Source organism: Balaenoptera borealis (genome assembly GCF_965194805.1).
Source record: "Balaenoptera borealis genome assembly, chromosome: 20".
Lineage (NCBI taxonomy): Eukaryota > Metazoa > Chordata > Mammalia > Artiodactyla > Balaenopteridae > Balaenoptera > Balaenoptera borealis.
In genome coordinates this window covers 2107645-2121049 of record NC_138879.1, presented here as the reverse complement: position 1 = coordinate 2121049, position 13405 = coordinate 2107645, and the positions used below count along the sequence as shown (strand labels likewise).

At 49.5% G+C, this 13405-nt stretch overlaps 1 protein-coding gene across 5 annotated transcripts in view; it reads left to right on the top strand.

The window, feature by feature from the left end:
- Window positions 1-13405, top strand: part of FAM20A (FAM20A golgi associated secretory pathway pseudokinase) — a 51768-nt gene that overhangs the window by 27615 nt on the left and 10748 nt on the right. For all 5 annotated transcript variants that reach the window (XR_014238125.1, XR_014238126.1, XR_014238127.1 and 2 more), the window contains exons 2-3: window positions 10923-11107; window positions 11783-11833. Coding sequence is in view for 1 of the 5 variants with exons in the window: in XM_082370438.1 (XP_082226564.1) it covers window positions 10923-11107; window positions 11783-11833 (236 nt within the window). In the remaining 4 variants the exon portion in view is untranslated. The remainder of the gene's footprint in view (window positions 1-10922; window positions 11108-11782; window positions 11834-13405) is intronic.

Here is a 13405-nt window from a genome sequence, read left to right as displayed (position 1 = left end):
CCTACCCCTAAGAGTCAAGCCGCAGCCCATGGGCTCAGCGAAGCGGACATTCCTTCAGACTGAAGGACTCCAGGGGGTGAATGCTTTTCTGTCTTGGGAAGTGAGATGAGGAGGTGAGGCGGGATTGGGGACCCGCTTTGGGGTCTGACAGCTGGTGGCAGATCCATCTGGCTCACAGCTTCCGTGGACTTGCCTTGGCCTCGAGGGCACAGGGATAAACAGAGAGGGAGGCGGGTGAACAGAAAGGGCTGCAATGGGGGCTGTGCTCTTGGAACCCGTGGGATGGAGCAGTGGGGAGATGCCCATTAGCATCCTGGCCCTGTTTGCGAAAAGCCACGGGATTTTTTTTTTTTTTAATTGAAGTAGAGTTGATTTACAATGTTGTGTTAATTTCTGCTATACAGCAAAGTGATTCAGTTACACACATATATATTCTTTTTCATATTCTTTTCCAGTGATTCAGTTACACACATATATATTCTTTTTCATATTCTTTTCCATTATGGTTTAGCCCAGGATATGGAATATAGTTCCCTGAAGCCACAGGATTTTGATGGTGAGCCCACCAGTCTGCTGAGGTGTATTTGGGGAGAGTTGGCTGTTCCAGATAATTCTGTAGTGAGAACATGCAGCCTGCAGGGACCCGATGGTCTCAGAAATAAAGTCCATTCGAGTAATAAACAGAAAAACCATTTCCAGAAGCCCACGGCCTTCTTGGCCTCCATCACTTGTCCTCATTAGCTGTTGTGCTAATGTTCCCCTATCAAGTGTTGGCTAGGAGAAGCAAGGAGGTCCTTTACATAAAGCCCTGAGTTCCCTAAAGTTATGTGCCTGCCCGTGATATTCATACCAGGTATTCAGTCAAAAGCTCTGGGTTGTGAATTGTGTCATTGCCCATCTGAGGCAGGTCTACCACGAAGCTGATAAAGCTTCAGCCCAGGGCCTCTTGCTTCCCCTGTGGGTGCAGGAAGTTGTAAGTGGGGTGAGTGGGGTGCTGACTAGGAAGAAGAGGCAGCTTCTACGTTAAGTATGAAATCTCAGGGAAAAGGGATCTAAATCCTCAGGGCACTAGTGATTTGTTGATATCTTTTCTCATTCCAAAGAAATAGTCACTCGCATGTCTAATTTTGTATTCACAGTTTTGTACTCTTTTTTTCCTAGAAGTGGTCCTCCAAATGTGTAAGCATCAGGTCCCACTGAACCCAGCTCCTTCTTATTCACAGGAGAAATAGGACAAAATGAAGGAAGGCTTTTCCAAACTCGTCACTGCCCAAACGAAGCAACTCTGGGAAAATGTTCTTTCTAAGACCAAGGTCAAGGCTAAGAATATTGAAACAGACCCGTGGATCAAACAGAGGCACAGATTGAGGTCGAAAGCCGAGTCCCTTAGAGGCTCACTGTCATGCTTTTATAATTTTCTTCATGGCAGAGTGCTTTTGGAAATTCATAAGATGAGTAAGATAATAAATAAGTCAATAAGTAACCTTATGAGTTCCCTTCTAACAGAGACAGAATTCTAGTGCAATTCCTGTGTTCAAGAGATTCTCGCTCCCCCCCCCCCGCCCCAAGTTTTGATACTAGTATTTTGGAGTCTGATGGAGTTTTTGCAGCAGGAAAATTGTTCAGGCATCTAAGAATCAGTTATTTATAGAACATTTCTTGCACGCAGAGCACTTTGTCAAATGCTAAGGAAGATGTAAAAATCTTAGGCAGGCTCCAGCCCTCGAGAGACGTAGAGCTTTGTTGGGAAGAAAACCCACATGGCTCTGAAATCTTTCACTGTCGCCCCATCTCCTTCCCGATGCTACAGCACAACGACCACTCAACTGAGTTTCCAAAAGAGGGAATTTTGCCCGAGTGCCTGACAGCCCCACCTCCCTCCGGCTGCTCAGGATGCTGGGAGAAGATGGTCTGGGCTCTGTGAACCTCCGCAGATGATCTGTCCTAAGCCAGGTTGATGGGGTTCTGGGAGCCCCATCACACTTCTCCACCAGGCGCGGCATCTCCCAGCCATGCTGGGAACGAACAGCTCTAAAAAACAAGCAGGGGGTCAGCCAATTAGAAAATAATTAATGGATTATCACCAGATTCCTCCCCAGGGGACCTCAGTGTGAGCCCTTAAAGCAGAGAGTATGTCATCTCTCATCACAGCTTCATAACGAGAGAATGTAGCAAAATATAAATTCTCAGGCATGCAGCTGAAATAGCTCTGCTTGCAAGGGCTTGGCATCGTTGCTTTTGGCAGGGAACGTGGGTCCAAATGCCAAAGAGAGACTAGTTATTTCAGCCGGAAAGGACAGAAATTAATTCCCAGGATCGGTTCAGTCTGTCCTGACTCAGGAGAACCAGGAAATTTACGAGGTGCTCCGGTTAGAAAGACGGAAGGACGGCAGGCAGGATTTCTGGAAACTTTAGCATTAGAGCAAACATACGCTATCCAAGAAGCATGCAAATCAGCTGCTCTTAAGTAAGCCTGTGATTCCCATTAATTGTCTTTCCAGAAAAATACAGAGGGTAGTTCTTACAGAGCTGCGCGCCCACTGTGGGTGAGATAAGGAGCACATTCACTGGTTCCCCAAACTTTATTGAGCACCTGTTGCATACAGCAAGAACAACAGAAGGGACAGGAGGTGTATACGGATTTGCAGGAGCGAGAGAGAAAGCTCACATCCAGGTGCAGAATTGGAAAAGCTTCAAAGAGGACGTTCCTTGGGAGTCGGACCCTGGAATCTGGAGATGAAAACGTGGAAGTCGGCATTCCCATGGGAGAAACAGCCCGAGGTGGGGAGGAAGGTCTGGGAGCCTTAAACATAGTGCTTAGGTAGGAAGGGAATGGCGGGGGAAGACTAGAAAGGGTCAGAGGGGCTCTTGGGGGATACCAGAATCAGGGCTTTGGACCAGATTTCACCGGCAGCGAGGACGTGGCGAAGGATTTTGCAGGAGGGAGACGCGTGCTTGGGGCTCCGATTTCCAGATAATTCGGCCGAGATCGGAGCCTGGAGAGACGGGGGGGGGGGGGGGGGGGGGGGAGACGAGTCCTGAACATCCGTTAAGAGGCCACTGCAGGCTCCAGGCGAGGCGTGCGGGCGGAGGTGGCCGGGCAGCAGGAGGCAAGGGAACACTGTAGAGGTTGCAGAGGCGAAACTGCGGGTTTGAGGAACGATTTGGGGGGGACAGGAGTCAGAGGTGCCCGCGCTTCGCAACCAGGTCACCTGAGCAGTGACTAGCTTGTTCCTGGAACTAATGGGGCCTCGACTGCCACTCCGGCCCCAGCCTCTCCGCTTTATGGGCCATCAGACAGTATTCTTGCGTATTTCTTTGCAGGGTCTGGTGCCAAAATTATCCCCAAAGGGCCTGACCCCGCCCCATGAGGAACCTAAATACAGTGGAAGCATCTACACCTTGAAACCAGGTGTGGGGAGGGGGCCTATCCTTCCCCTTGTCTTTCCTCCAGACGGGAAATCGAGAAACCGAGGAAGTTTTTCAGGCCTGAAGCCGTGCGCTCAGCGGCTGGGAGCGTGGGGCGGGGGAGGGTGGCGCCCAAGCCTCTGAGAACCTTCCAGGTCCTTCCTGAACCCTCTGAGTCACAGCAGCTGTCTCCCCTCCTTGCCAGCATCTGGCCCCTGAATACCACACCCCAGGGGCTCTGCCCTGAGGATCCCAGGAGGGACCAGAGCCCGGGATGGCGTCCTCCACGCGCTCTTGGCTCCCCACATCCCAGGAAGAGGACCCAGGCCCTCACTTAGCTGGGCGGCAGCAGCTGAGGTGCCCAGCTCCAGGCTTCCCACCCAGCCCCAGGCCAGACCTGCCTGAACAGTCAAAGGATGGAGAGAGCATTTTTCTCTAATGCCCCAAAGATAACTTGGCTACTGCTTCCTTAGCACAGCTGGAGACCGCAGACGAGCCACAGTGGGATTCCCGGGTCCCTGGGATGATCTGTGACCTTGCAGACGTGCCAGGGCAGGCGAAGGGCAGTGTGTAGCGCAGCAGTAAGACAGAGGTCCTTCCCTTGCTTACAGGATGTTCCGAGGATTTTGCTATGGCTTGTGAAGCCGGTGGTTTCTAGTGACCCACTGCAAATGTGATGATCTACCTGCTCTCTAGCAGTAATAATAGTTAAAAATGGCAACCATCCTTGGGCACCTGCTGAGTCATAGGGTAAACTCATTATAAATTTTGAAATGGAAAGCTGCCCTCTGAAAAGATGTGCCAATTATACTTTCATCAATAATGCAAGAAAGCATTATACTCGATGTGACTCAATAAGCCTGTTTAAACCCTTTTAAAGTTTCCATTTTAAAAGCATCTTATAATTGTAAAATTCATGTAGGTAACTACACAAGTTGGTCTACGTAGGAAAACTCTTAAAAAGAGCAATAAAGGGGGACTAGCCCTACCAGCTATTAAAGTGTTTTATGAAGTTTTTTAAAAGTTCAAACTATCATACCGGAGCATGGCTAGACAGAACATGAAACAGAATGGAGAGCCCAGAAATAGACCCAAAACTATAAATGGAAATTTATTGTGTGAAAAAAGATGACATTTTTAATCAGTGAGATTTTTAAAAATGGACTGTTTAATAAATGATTTTTAGAGAACTGGCTAGCTATCTAGCAGGGAAAAAGGTGCATACCATACTAAATATTTTTTACATACCTTTTACTAAATATTTAAATGGAAAAAAATGAAACCAGAAAATACTAGAAGGAACCATGATTTGCTTTGATTTGGCTTTGTATTCCTGTCACTTCAAAGTGAGACTGGCTTTTCCAAGTATAATGTAGAAGTCAGAGCCTGAATAAAAGGAGTGGTCATTTCAACCTTATAAAAATCAACATTTTTGCATGAAAAAAGATCATCCCAAATAAAGTCCAAAAATCGGGGTGGGGGAAATATTTGCAAATCATAGTAGGGAAAAAGAGCTGATTTTCTACATGTGCACAACCAATAAGAAAAAGATGAACAACCCAGCACAGACATGGGCAAAGGAAATAGAAATGACTCTTGAACACGTGGAAAGATGCTCAGCTGCGTGGTCAGCACAGCTTAACTCCTAGCAAGATAGAGATGCACATTTAAAATACACGGAGATACCATTTTTCACCTATTAGGTTGACAAAGATCAAAAAGTGTCGTAACACTGTTGGCAAAGCTTCGTGAAAATAGTCTCAGACACTGCTCACCCTTTGAGGAGGGCAGCTTGGTAATTTCTGTAACAATGACAAATGTATTAATATCTACCTTTGACCCATCAATTACGTTTCTAGAATTTCACCGTACAGACGTCCTCCCGCACAAGGGAAACGTCACAGGTACAGGTTAGACTTCACAACATCGCTTGCAGTAACAAAAGATGTCAAACAACCTAGATTTTTACCAAGAAGGAATAAGGTGAATTCTGTGATTCCCAAACACTGGAATACTAGGCAGCCTTACAAAGGAATAAGGAGCGTTCTGGGTGCTGAATTGGAACAGTTGCCAAAACCTAGTGACGAGAGCAAAGCAAGTTTCAGGACAGCGTGGATTTTATGCCTCAAAACCTATAAGGGTAAAAGGGGAGAGAAACGGGAAAAAACTGGCCACATCAGTTACCTCTGGAGATGGAAGTCGGTGAACGGGCAGACAGGGATGGAAGGGAGATTTTTGAAATTTAAAACTTTGAACCATGTAAGTATTTCCTATTCAAAACAATTTTTGTGGAAAACTCCAGTACTTCAGAGGGTAATGAGGAGAGTGGATTTTACTCCTCACCTTAAGGTCATGGGACTTGTAACTGAGGTTTTCTTTTTATGAATGAAAGCAACATCCCATCAATACTTTGTGCTTTATTTTTTGGTATCTACTTTATTTCTTCCTTTAAAAGTAAGGCTAGTTTAAAGACCAGGATTATCTTGGCTGATGCTCTACATAACAATCCCTCCCCCTATATATGTAATATTTTTAAAATATAGTGATATTTACTTTTGCCACATTGAGCTGCGTTTTTAGAAATCTACTTTCTTTTTTTCCTTGGGTATAACAAACAGGTAAAAAAAAGCAGGTAATTTCTGTATTCGCCATATTTTTTTAATTTTTATTTTATATTGGGATATAGCCGATTAACAATGTTGTGTTAGTTTCAGGTGTACAGAGAAGTGATTCCGTTATACAGATACATATATCCATCCTTTGTCAGATTCTTTTCCCATTTAGATCCTTATTACAGAAGATTGAGCAGAGTTCCCCGTGCTGTACAGTAGGTCCTTGTTGGTTATCTCTTTTACCGTTGTTATGTTTGCAAGCACACAACCATAATCAGAGCACAAGCCAGTGTGCTGCAGAAGGGGCTCTCCTCTGGGGGCCAAAAAGCCCCGGCCTGTCACATTTGCCAGTTTCCATGGTGTAAATTCTCCGACGGCAGATGTCAAGCTACCTGTCCAAGCCAGCTCCAGCACACCCCTGCTGGCTGTCCCCAAGGAACAAAGGGCACACAAACAACGTTTCTGATTAAAAAAAAAAAAAGAAAGAAAGAAAAAAAATAGACAACTCTGAGCAGCTCTACCTTAACCATTAAAAAAACCCAAAAACAAGCAAACAAAAACCCAGTGGGAAGGACCGCGTGATGCCCTTTCTTTGTGCTTCCCCCCTGCCCCCGCCCAGGCTGTGACACTGGCCCTGGAAAGGGCAGAATCGCTAACCAGAGAGCTATGCCTCCCCACCCAACAGTAAATATGAACGTTTTCAAGAACGAGCCGTCCTCCTGCGGAAGTTACACTCAATTTGCCACATTTGTTTTTCTCTTTGGAGGCTGGAGCCGCGACTGTTGGACTGTTGTTGTAGCTGGAACCCATCAGCTTGCAGCTCCACTTAAGAAAACTCCACCTCTTCCCCAGCCCTGCTCCCAAATCCCAGAATCATTGTTTCTCTTTCTGCTGCTCTAGCTCAGGGTGACTAACTCAGCTCAGGACTTTGCAGTTTTTCCATCAGACTCCCAGGGGAGTCGAGCAGTCCCAGCGTTTAAGCCTCAAAGTAGCCTTGGGAACTAGAGCCTGGCCCGGCTCTCTTTTAAAATAAAAATAAATGTGAATAAAGTAAGGAAGAGCTGGCCGGTGGCCTGCAGACCTAGTAAACTGCTAGGACTGAAGCAGTTTAACATGAGACACTTCGGATAATTATACCAGTAGTTCAAGCCTCCCCTCCACCCCCAGCTGGAAGGCTGCCTGCCCAGAGCTTGCTGTCTTGGGGGGACGTCCCAGCCATCTTTTCTCACCTCCTTTTGGAGAACAAAGATCTCCTACACTTCTAGTAAATTTCAAGTATACAGTACAGTGTGATTAACTAGAGTCGCCATCCTGTGTATTAGATCCCCAGGGGTTATTCATCCTGCACAACTGAAACTTTGCACCCTTTGATCAATATCCCCCCCCCCCCCGTTTCCCCCGCCCTCCAGCCCCTGGCAACCACTGTTCTCCTCTCTGCTGCTATTAAATTTGACTTTTTCAGAGTCCACATAGAAGTGAGATCACTCAGTGTCTGTCTTTCTGTGTCTGGCTTATTTCACTCGGCTTAATGTTCTCCAGGTGCACTGATATTGTTGCAAAAGGCAGGATTTCCTTCTTTTTTAAAGCTGAATAATCTTCCGTTGTGTGTATATACCACATTTTCTTTATCCATTCATCCATCGACGGACATTTCGGTTCCTTCTGCTACCAGCCAGAGAAAACTCTCTGCTTTCAAGAGTCATGTAACTACATTAGGCCCTGCTGGATAATCTCCTCATCCCCGGTCAACTGTGCCAGGCAACATAGAATAATCCTGGGAGTGACAGGTCATCATGTTCACAGGTTCTAGAGATGAGGGCGTGGAACCTTGAAGGCCAGTTCTAGAATTCTGCCAACCACAACATCTCTATTTTCTCAGAGATATGTGATGTGGTTTCTCCACATTTATTCATTATTTGGCTACCTTAATAGAAAGAAAACATCTTGAATGGGGGTGGTAATTATCCTCTTCTGCTCTGCACTGGGCGATCCATGTTGGGCTCTTGCATTTCATTCTGGGTGTCAGAAATAAGAGGGAAGTGGAACTTCCTTGGTGGTCCAGGGGTTAAGAATCCGCCTTCCAATGCAGGGGACGCAGGTTCGATCCCTGGTCGGGGAACTAAGATCCCACATGCCGCGGGGCAACTAAGCCCGCACGCCGCAACTACTGAGCCCATGTGCTCTAGAGCCCATGTATCACAACTAGAGAGAAGCCCACGGGCCGCAACGAAAGATCCCGAGTGCCGAAAGGAAGACCCGATGCAGCCAAATAAATATTTAAAAAAAGAAAGAAAGAAAGAAGAGGGAAACAGATCCACATAACCAAAATCACAAATGGATTCACACCGTGTTCTGGGAAGGTGGTGAAGGGAATGCAGAAACTCAACCTGAAGATGGGAACTGAGGTCACGTGACATCCATCTTCAAATATTTACAAGGCTACAATGTAAGGAAGGAATTTGTTCTGCATAAATCCAGGGGATAGAGCCAGGACTCCTTGATGGAAGCTCTAGAAAGACTTTGGCCCGGTATTGTTGACTTGGTTATATTACTAGATACTTTATTCTTTGTTGTTGTTGTTTGTTTACTTTGATACTTTATTCTTAACAGATTCAGAATGATAAAAGAAAACTCTCAAAGGGGATAGCAGGGGCTTCCCTGGTGGCGCAGTGGTTGGGAATCTGCCTGCCAATGCAGGGGACAGGGTTCGAGCCCTGGTCTGGGAGGATCCCACGTGCCGCGGAGCGACTAGGCCCGTGAGCCACAACTACTGAGCCTGCGCGTCTGGAGCCTGTGCTCCGCAACAAGAGAGGCCGCGACAGTGAGAGGCCCGCGCACCGCGATGAAGAGTGGCCCCCACTTGCCGCAACTAGAGAAAGCCCTCGCACAGAAACGAAGACCCAACACAGCCATAAATAAATAAATAAATAAAAATTAAAAAAAAAAAAAAAGGGATAGCAAAAAATATTGAATGAGGGGTGGATTTTAATATGTTTGACATGGTATAAGGCGAAGGTCTCCAAAAGTAGGGGCACCCAGAGGCCACCAGGACCCTGGAGCAGGTACCAAGAAGGCTAGGACCAAGAGCCGCCAGACATCCCTCCTTCCACGTCAGTTTATAAAACTGAGCCTCTTCCTCAAGACAATTGACTCTCACCCAGGACAGCGTTATTATTTGACTGTATTCACACAGGGCGAGATGAGTGCAGAACAAAACAAAACAAAACAAAACTCCATTCCCTCCTGAGGGTCTGGACTCTTGGAGGTAAAGTCTGAGGTGACCAAGTGAAATTTTCTTGGAAAACTACTGTTTTCTATTAAAAATGATTGTTTCGTTTTCCTCCCCATAACGTGTCTATATTTATTTTAATATAAAAGGAATTTTTAAAACTATTTACCAGTGAGAACATTTGACACGCCAAGAATATCGGCCGTGTTTGTTTTGTTATGTACCCCACCACAGATCTCAGAGGTAAGGTATCACGGTTTGAGAAATATGGATGTATAGGGACACCCAAACCCTGCCCCATAATCCCACCTAGCCCGCCCCGGTCAGCTTCACCTCGCCAGATGACACGTGCCGACTCGCCTTGCTTTCCAGTCAGAAGACCTCCATCTTTTCACTCAGCCATCTATTTTCTCCATCCTTCCTCTCTAATCCTCAGATATACCTGTCCCTCACCTGCCTCTCGTAATGTCCATGTTGTCCCCAATCCAGGAGCACACCCCACGTCTCCCCTTCAATCCAAACACCACCCATGTGGATCCAGCTGAAGTCCACTTTCTCCCATCGGAGTCTTCCTCTGACTACTTCACCATATAATCGTCTTTCCCTTCCCCAAAATGTTAAGGCGTTTTTGTCTGAACACATGTCCAGCAGTTGATTACAACTGCCTTATATTTTGCTCTGATGATTTCACAGATGTACCGCTTGTCTCCCAGACTGGGCTCTGAGCCTCTGCATGGCAGTGGCATTGTTTTTCAGCTTTTTCTTTTTACCCTGGCAGAAAAGTGTCCTGAGCAGAACCAACAGTATATGGCTAATTAATTCTTCTTTTCTTTTTTAAAATTTTATTTATTTATTTATTTTTGGGTGTGTTGGGTCTTCGTTTCTGAGCGAGGGCTTTCTCTAGTTGCAGTGAGCGGGGGCCACTGTTCATCGCGGTGCGCGGGCCTCTCACTGTCGCGGCCTCTCTTGTTGCGGAGCACAGGCTCCAGACGCGCAGGCTCAGTAGTTGTGGCTCACGGGCCCAGTTGCTCCCCGGCATGTGGGATCTTCCCAGACCAGGGCTCGAACCCGTGTCCCCTGCATTGGCAGGCAGATTCTCAACCACTGCGCCACCAGGGAAGCCCAATTCTTCTTTTCTTATAGGACGTATTGATTAATCTCACTCAGCTTCCAGCTCTCCTTAACAATCCTGACCCTCATTCTTTTCATTCTCATCAATTACCTTCTCTCTCCTACCTCCTGACTCCTAAGGTCAGGAAATATTGGGAAATATAAAATACAGACTTTTTCATGGGAAAGTGCCGGAGGAGGCCCAGGATCACTCCCTGAGATCCCAGATTATACGAGGACCCTAATTTGCCTTTTAACCGTCTGCCGTTTTCCTTCACAGTATTCGTCATGGTCTGTGGTTAGGTATTTGTGGGTGTGTGTGTGGCACTGTGTAACTGTTTGCCTGTTTCGCTCACTGGATTGTAAACTCTCTGAGGGCAGGGAAGCCCTGTGGCCGCTTTGTCCCCCATGGTACCCTAAGCATAGCATCAAGCCTCCTACATATCAGGTGCTTCATACTCTTGCCAAATGAATGAAAGAACGGAGAGTCCAGACAAGGTGCCTCGGCAGGTCTTTGCGCCCTTGTTCCGCCAGCTGAAGAAAAACTCTTCCTGCTCTTTCAGGAGACACAAGATATACAAGGAGCAGCTGAATCTCACTTCCCTGGATCCCCCGCTGCAGCTCCGCCTGGAGACCAGCTGGGTCCAGTTCCACCTGGGGATCAGCCGCCACGGCCTGTACTCCCGGTCCAGTCCTGTCGTCAGCAAACTTCTCCACGACATGAGGCACCTTCCCACCATCAGCGCTGGTGAGGGTCACAGGACCAGGCGGGATGGACTGACTCTCTCCCAGAGAGGCTGGGTAAACCCCAATCAGGCCAGGCTCCAGGGTGAAAGAGTAAAGGGTTGATTCTGACACCCAAGAGAGAAAGAAGAAGAAAAACACAGACAGTGATCTCTTTCCCTTTGAAAGAGATCTTACAACCGTGATCTCATCACAACCCCATAAGGGAGGCACAGGAGGTGTTCCGTAGCTTACAGAAAGGCGATGGCCACCACCGATCCAGTGCTCCTTTTGAATCTGGCGACTCCCTCTTACACAGTGATCTCGTGATGTAGACATTATCACTGCCGCTTTACAGATGGGAAAACTGAGGCTCGGACGGTTTAAAAGTGACCTGGCCGAGGACCCAGTGGTGGCCTGCTGCCTGAGGCCTCGAGCACTACGCCAGCCAAAGGGACACACTGAGGGATTTGCAGACACCAGCCAGCACCGGTTTCCCCACCAGCTGTTGCTGGAGCGTCCATGGAAGGGCTAGAGAGCATGGGGCCTGGATGCAGCAGGCTGGGAGGCTGCGGCCCCAAATGGGGCTCGGGGAGGTCCCCTATTGAATGCGCAAGGGCCCCAGGCTGCCTTCCAGGCTTCCCCCTCTGGGGTCTGAACCAGAGTCGAGGGTTCTCAGCGTCCTGCTCCTCCTTCACAGACTACAGTCAGGACGAGAAAGCCTTGCTTGGAGCCTGCGACTGCACCCAGAGTAAGTGGCCTGGCCCCACCCGCGGCCACCCCGGCCCGCCCCGGGCCCTGGCCCCGCCCCCGCCCCATCCCCGGCCCCGCCCCCGCCCCCGCCCCGGGCCCTGGCCGCGCGCCCGGCTACGCCACGCCCATGCCGTGGCCCCGCCCCATCCCCGGCCCGCCCCGGGCCCTGGCCCCGCCCCATCGCCAACCCCGCCCCGGCCCCTGGCCTCGTCCCCGCCCCCGGCCCTGGCCGCGTGCCCGGCTACGCCACGCCCATGCCGTGGCCCCGCCCATCCCCGGCCACGCCCCACCCCTGGGCCCTGGCCCTGCGCCATCGTCGGCCCCACCCCACCCTGGCCCGGCCCGCCCCGGGAGCTGGCCCCGCCCCATCGCCAACCCCGCCCCACCCCGGCCCTGCCCCACTCCCAGCCCCGCCCCAGGCCCTGGCCGCGCGCCCCAGTCACGCCACGCCCATGCCCTGGCCCAACCGTGGCCCCGCCCCACCTCCATCCCCCTCCATCCCCTCACTGCCTTGTGATCCCCAGTACCTGGCAGGAACGTGGAGGTCCAGCTGTCCCCTCCATGGGGATCCGTCAGGAGCTGAGGCGCATGAGTCCCTCTGCCTCATCTCTGAGAACCTGCATTTCTCCCCACCTCCCCGCACAAAAGAAACGGCATTTAAGAGGAGCTCTTGGGTAGGACCCTGCTGGGCGGCATGCGGTCCTTGGCCCAGCATCTTCCGTACCATCCAGGAGCTTGTCAGAAATGCAGAATCTCAGTCCCCGCCCTGATTTTCTGAGTCAGAATCTGGATTTTCACAAAATCCTCAGGGAACTAGAGTACATTTTCAGATTTAAGAAGCAATGGTGCAGGACGGTGGTTCTCAACCCGGCGGCAGAGTAGTGACCCAGGGAGCTTTAAAAATTGCTGCGTCTTGGTCCCCACCCCAGGGGTTTTGATTCGATTGCCAGGGGGAAGCCCAGGCATCAGCATTTTATATAAAAACGCTCCAGGTGATCCTCATGCAGCCAAGGTTGAGACCCCCTGGGGTAAATGATGAGTAGAACCAAAAAGATAGACGTGAGATACACCACGGTCCCTGCCAGGGCGCTGTGACTTGGGTACAGGTGTGCCTGGACACTGAGGTCCCACCAGCCACTGCCGGCCACGAGGAGCCCCCTCCAGTGACCTCGATGAACTGAGCACACGTCAGAAATTTCCGTGTGTCACGACTTGTTAAAGACACAAGTTTGTAGGGCCTGGGGCTTCCGTTTTCTTTAGTTTCGCCCCTGCCATTTGCCACTTTTTAGAAGGCAAAGGTGAGGGAGGCATTATCCCGCCCCTCGCAGGGCTGACGGCAGGGCCGGGGCAGGGCCAGGCGAGTGCGGTGCCCAGGACACACATCAGGAGGCAGTACCCACTGTCAAGATCATGCACGTGCACCTCAGGTGTCACCAAGCCCCATCAGAGCCCAGGTGGCCAGTTTTACGTAGGAAGAGATATCAATAACCAAGTCTAATGCCATGTAACAGGGGGCATAATCAGAGTCTCTAAGGCACAGCTGAAGCAAAGAGGAAGGGGTCAGCTCTTC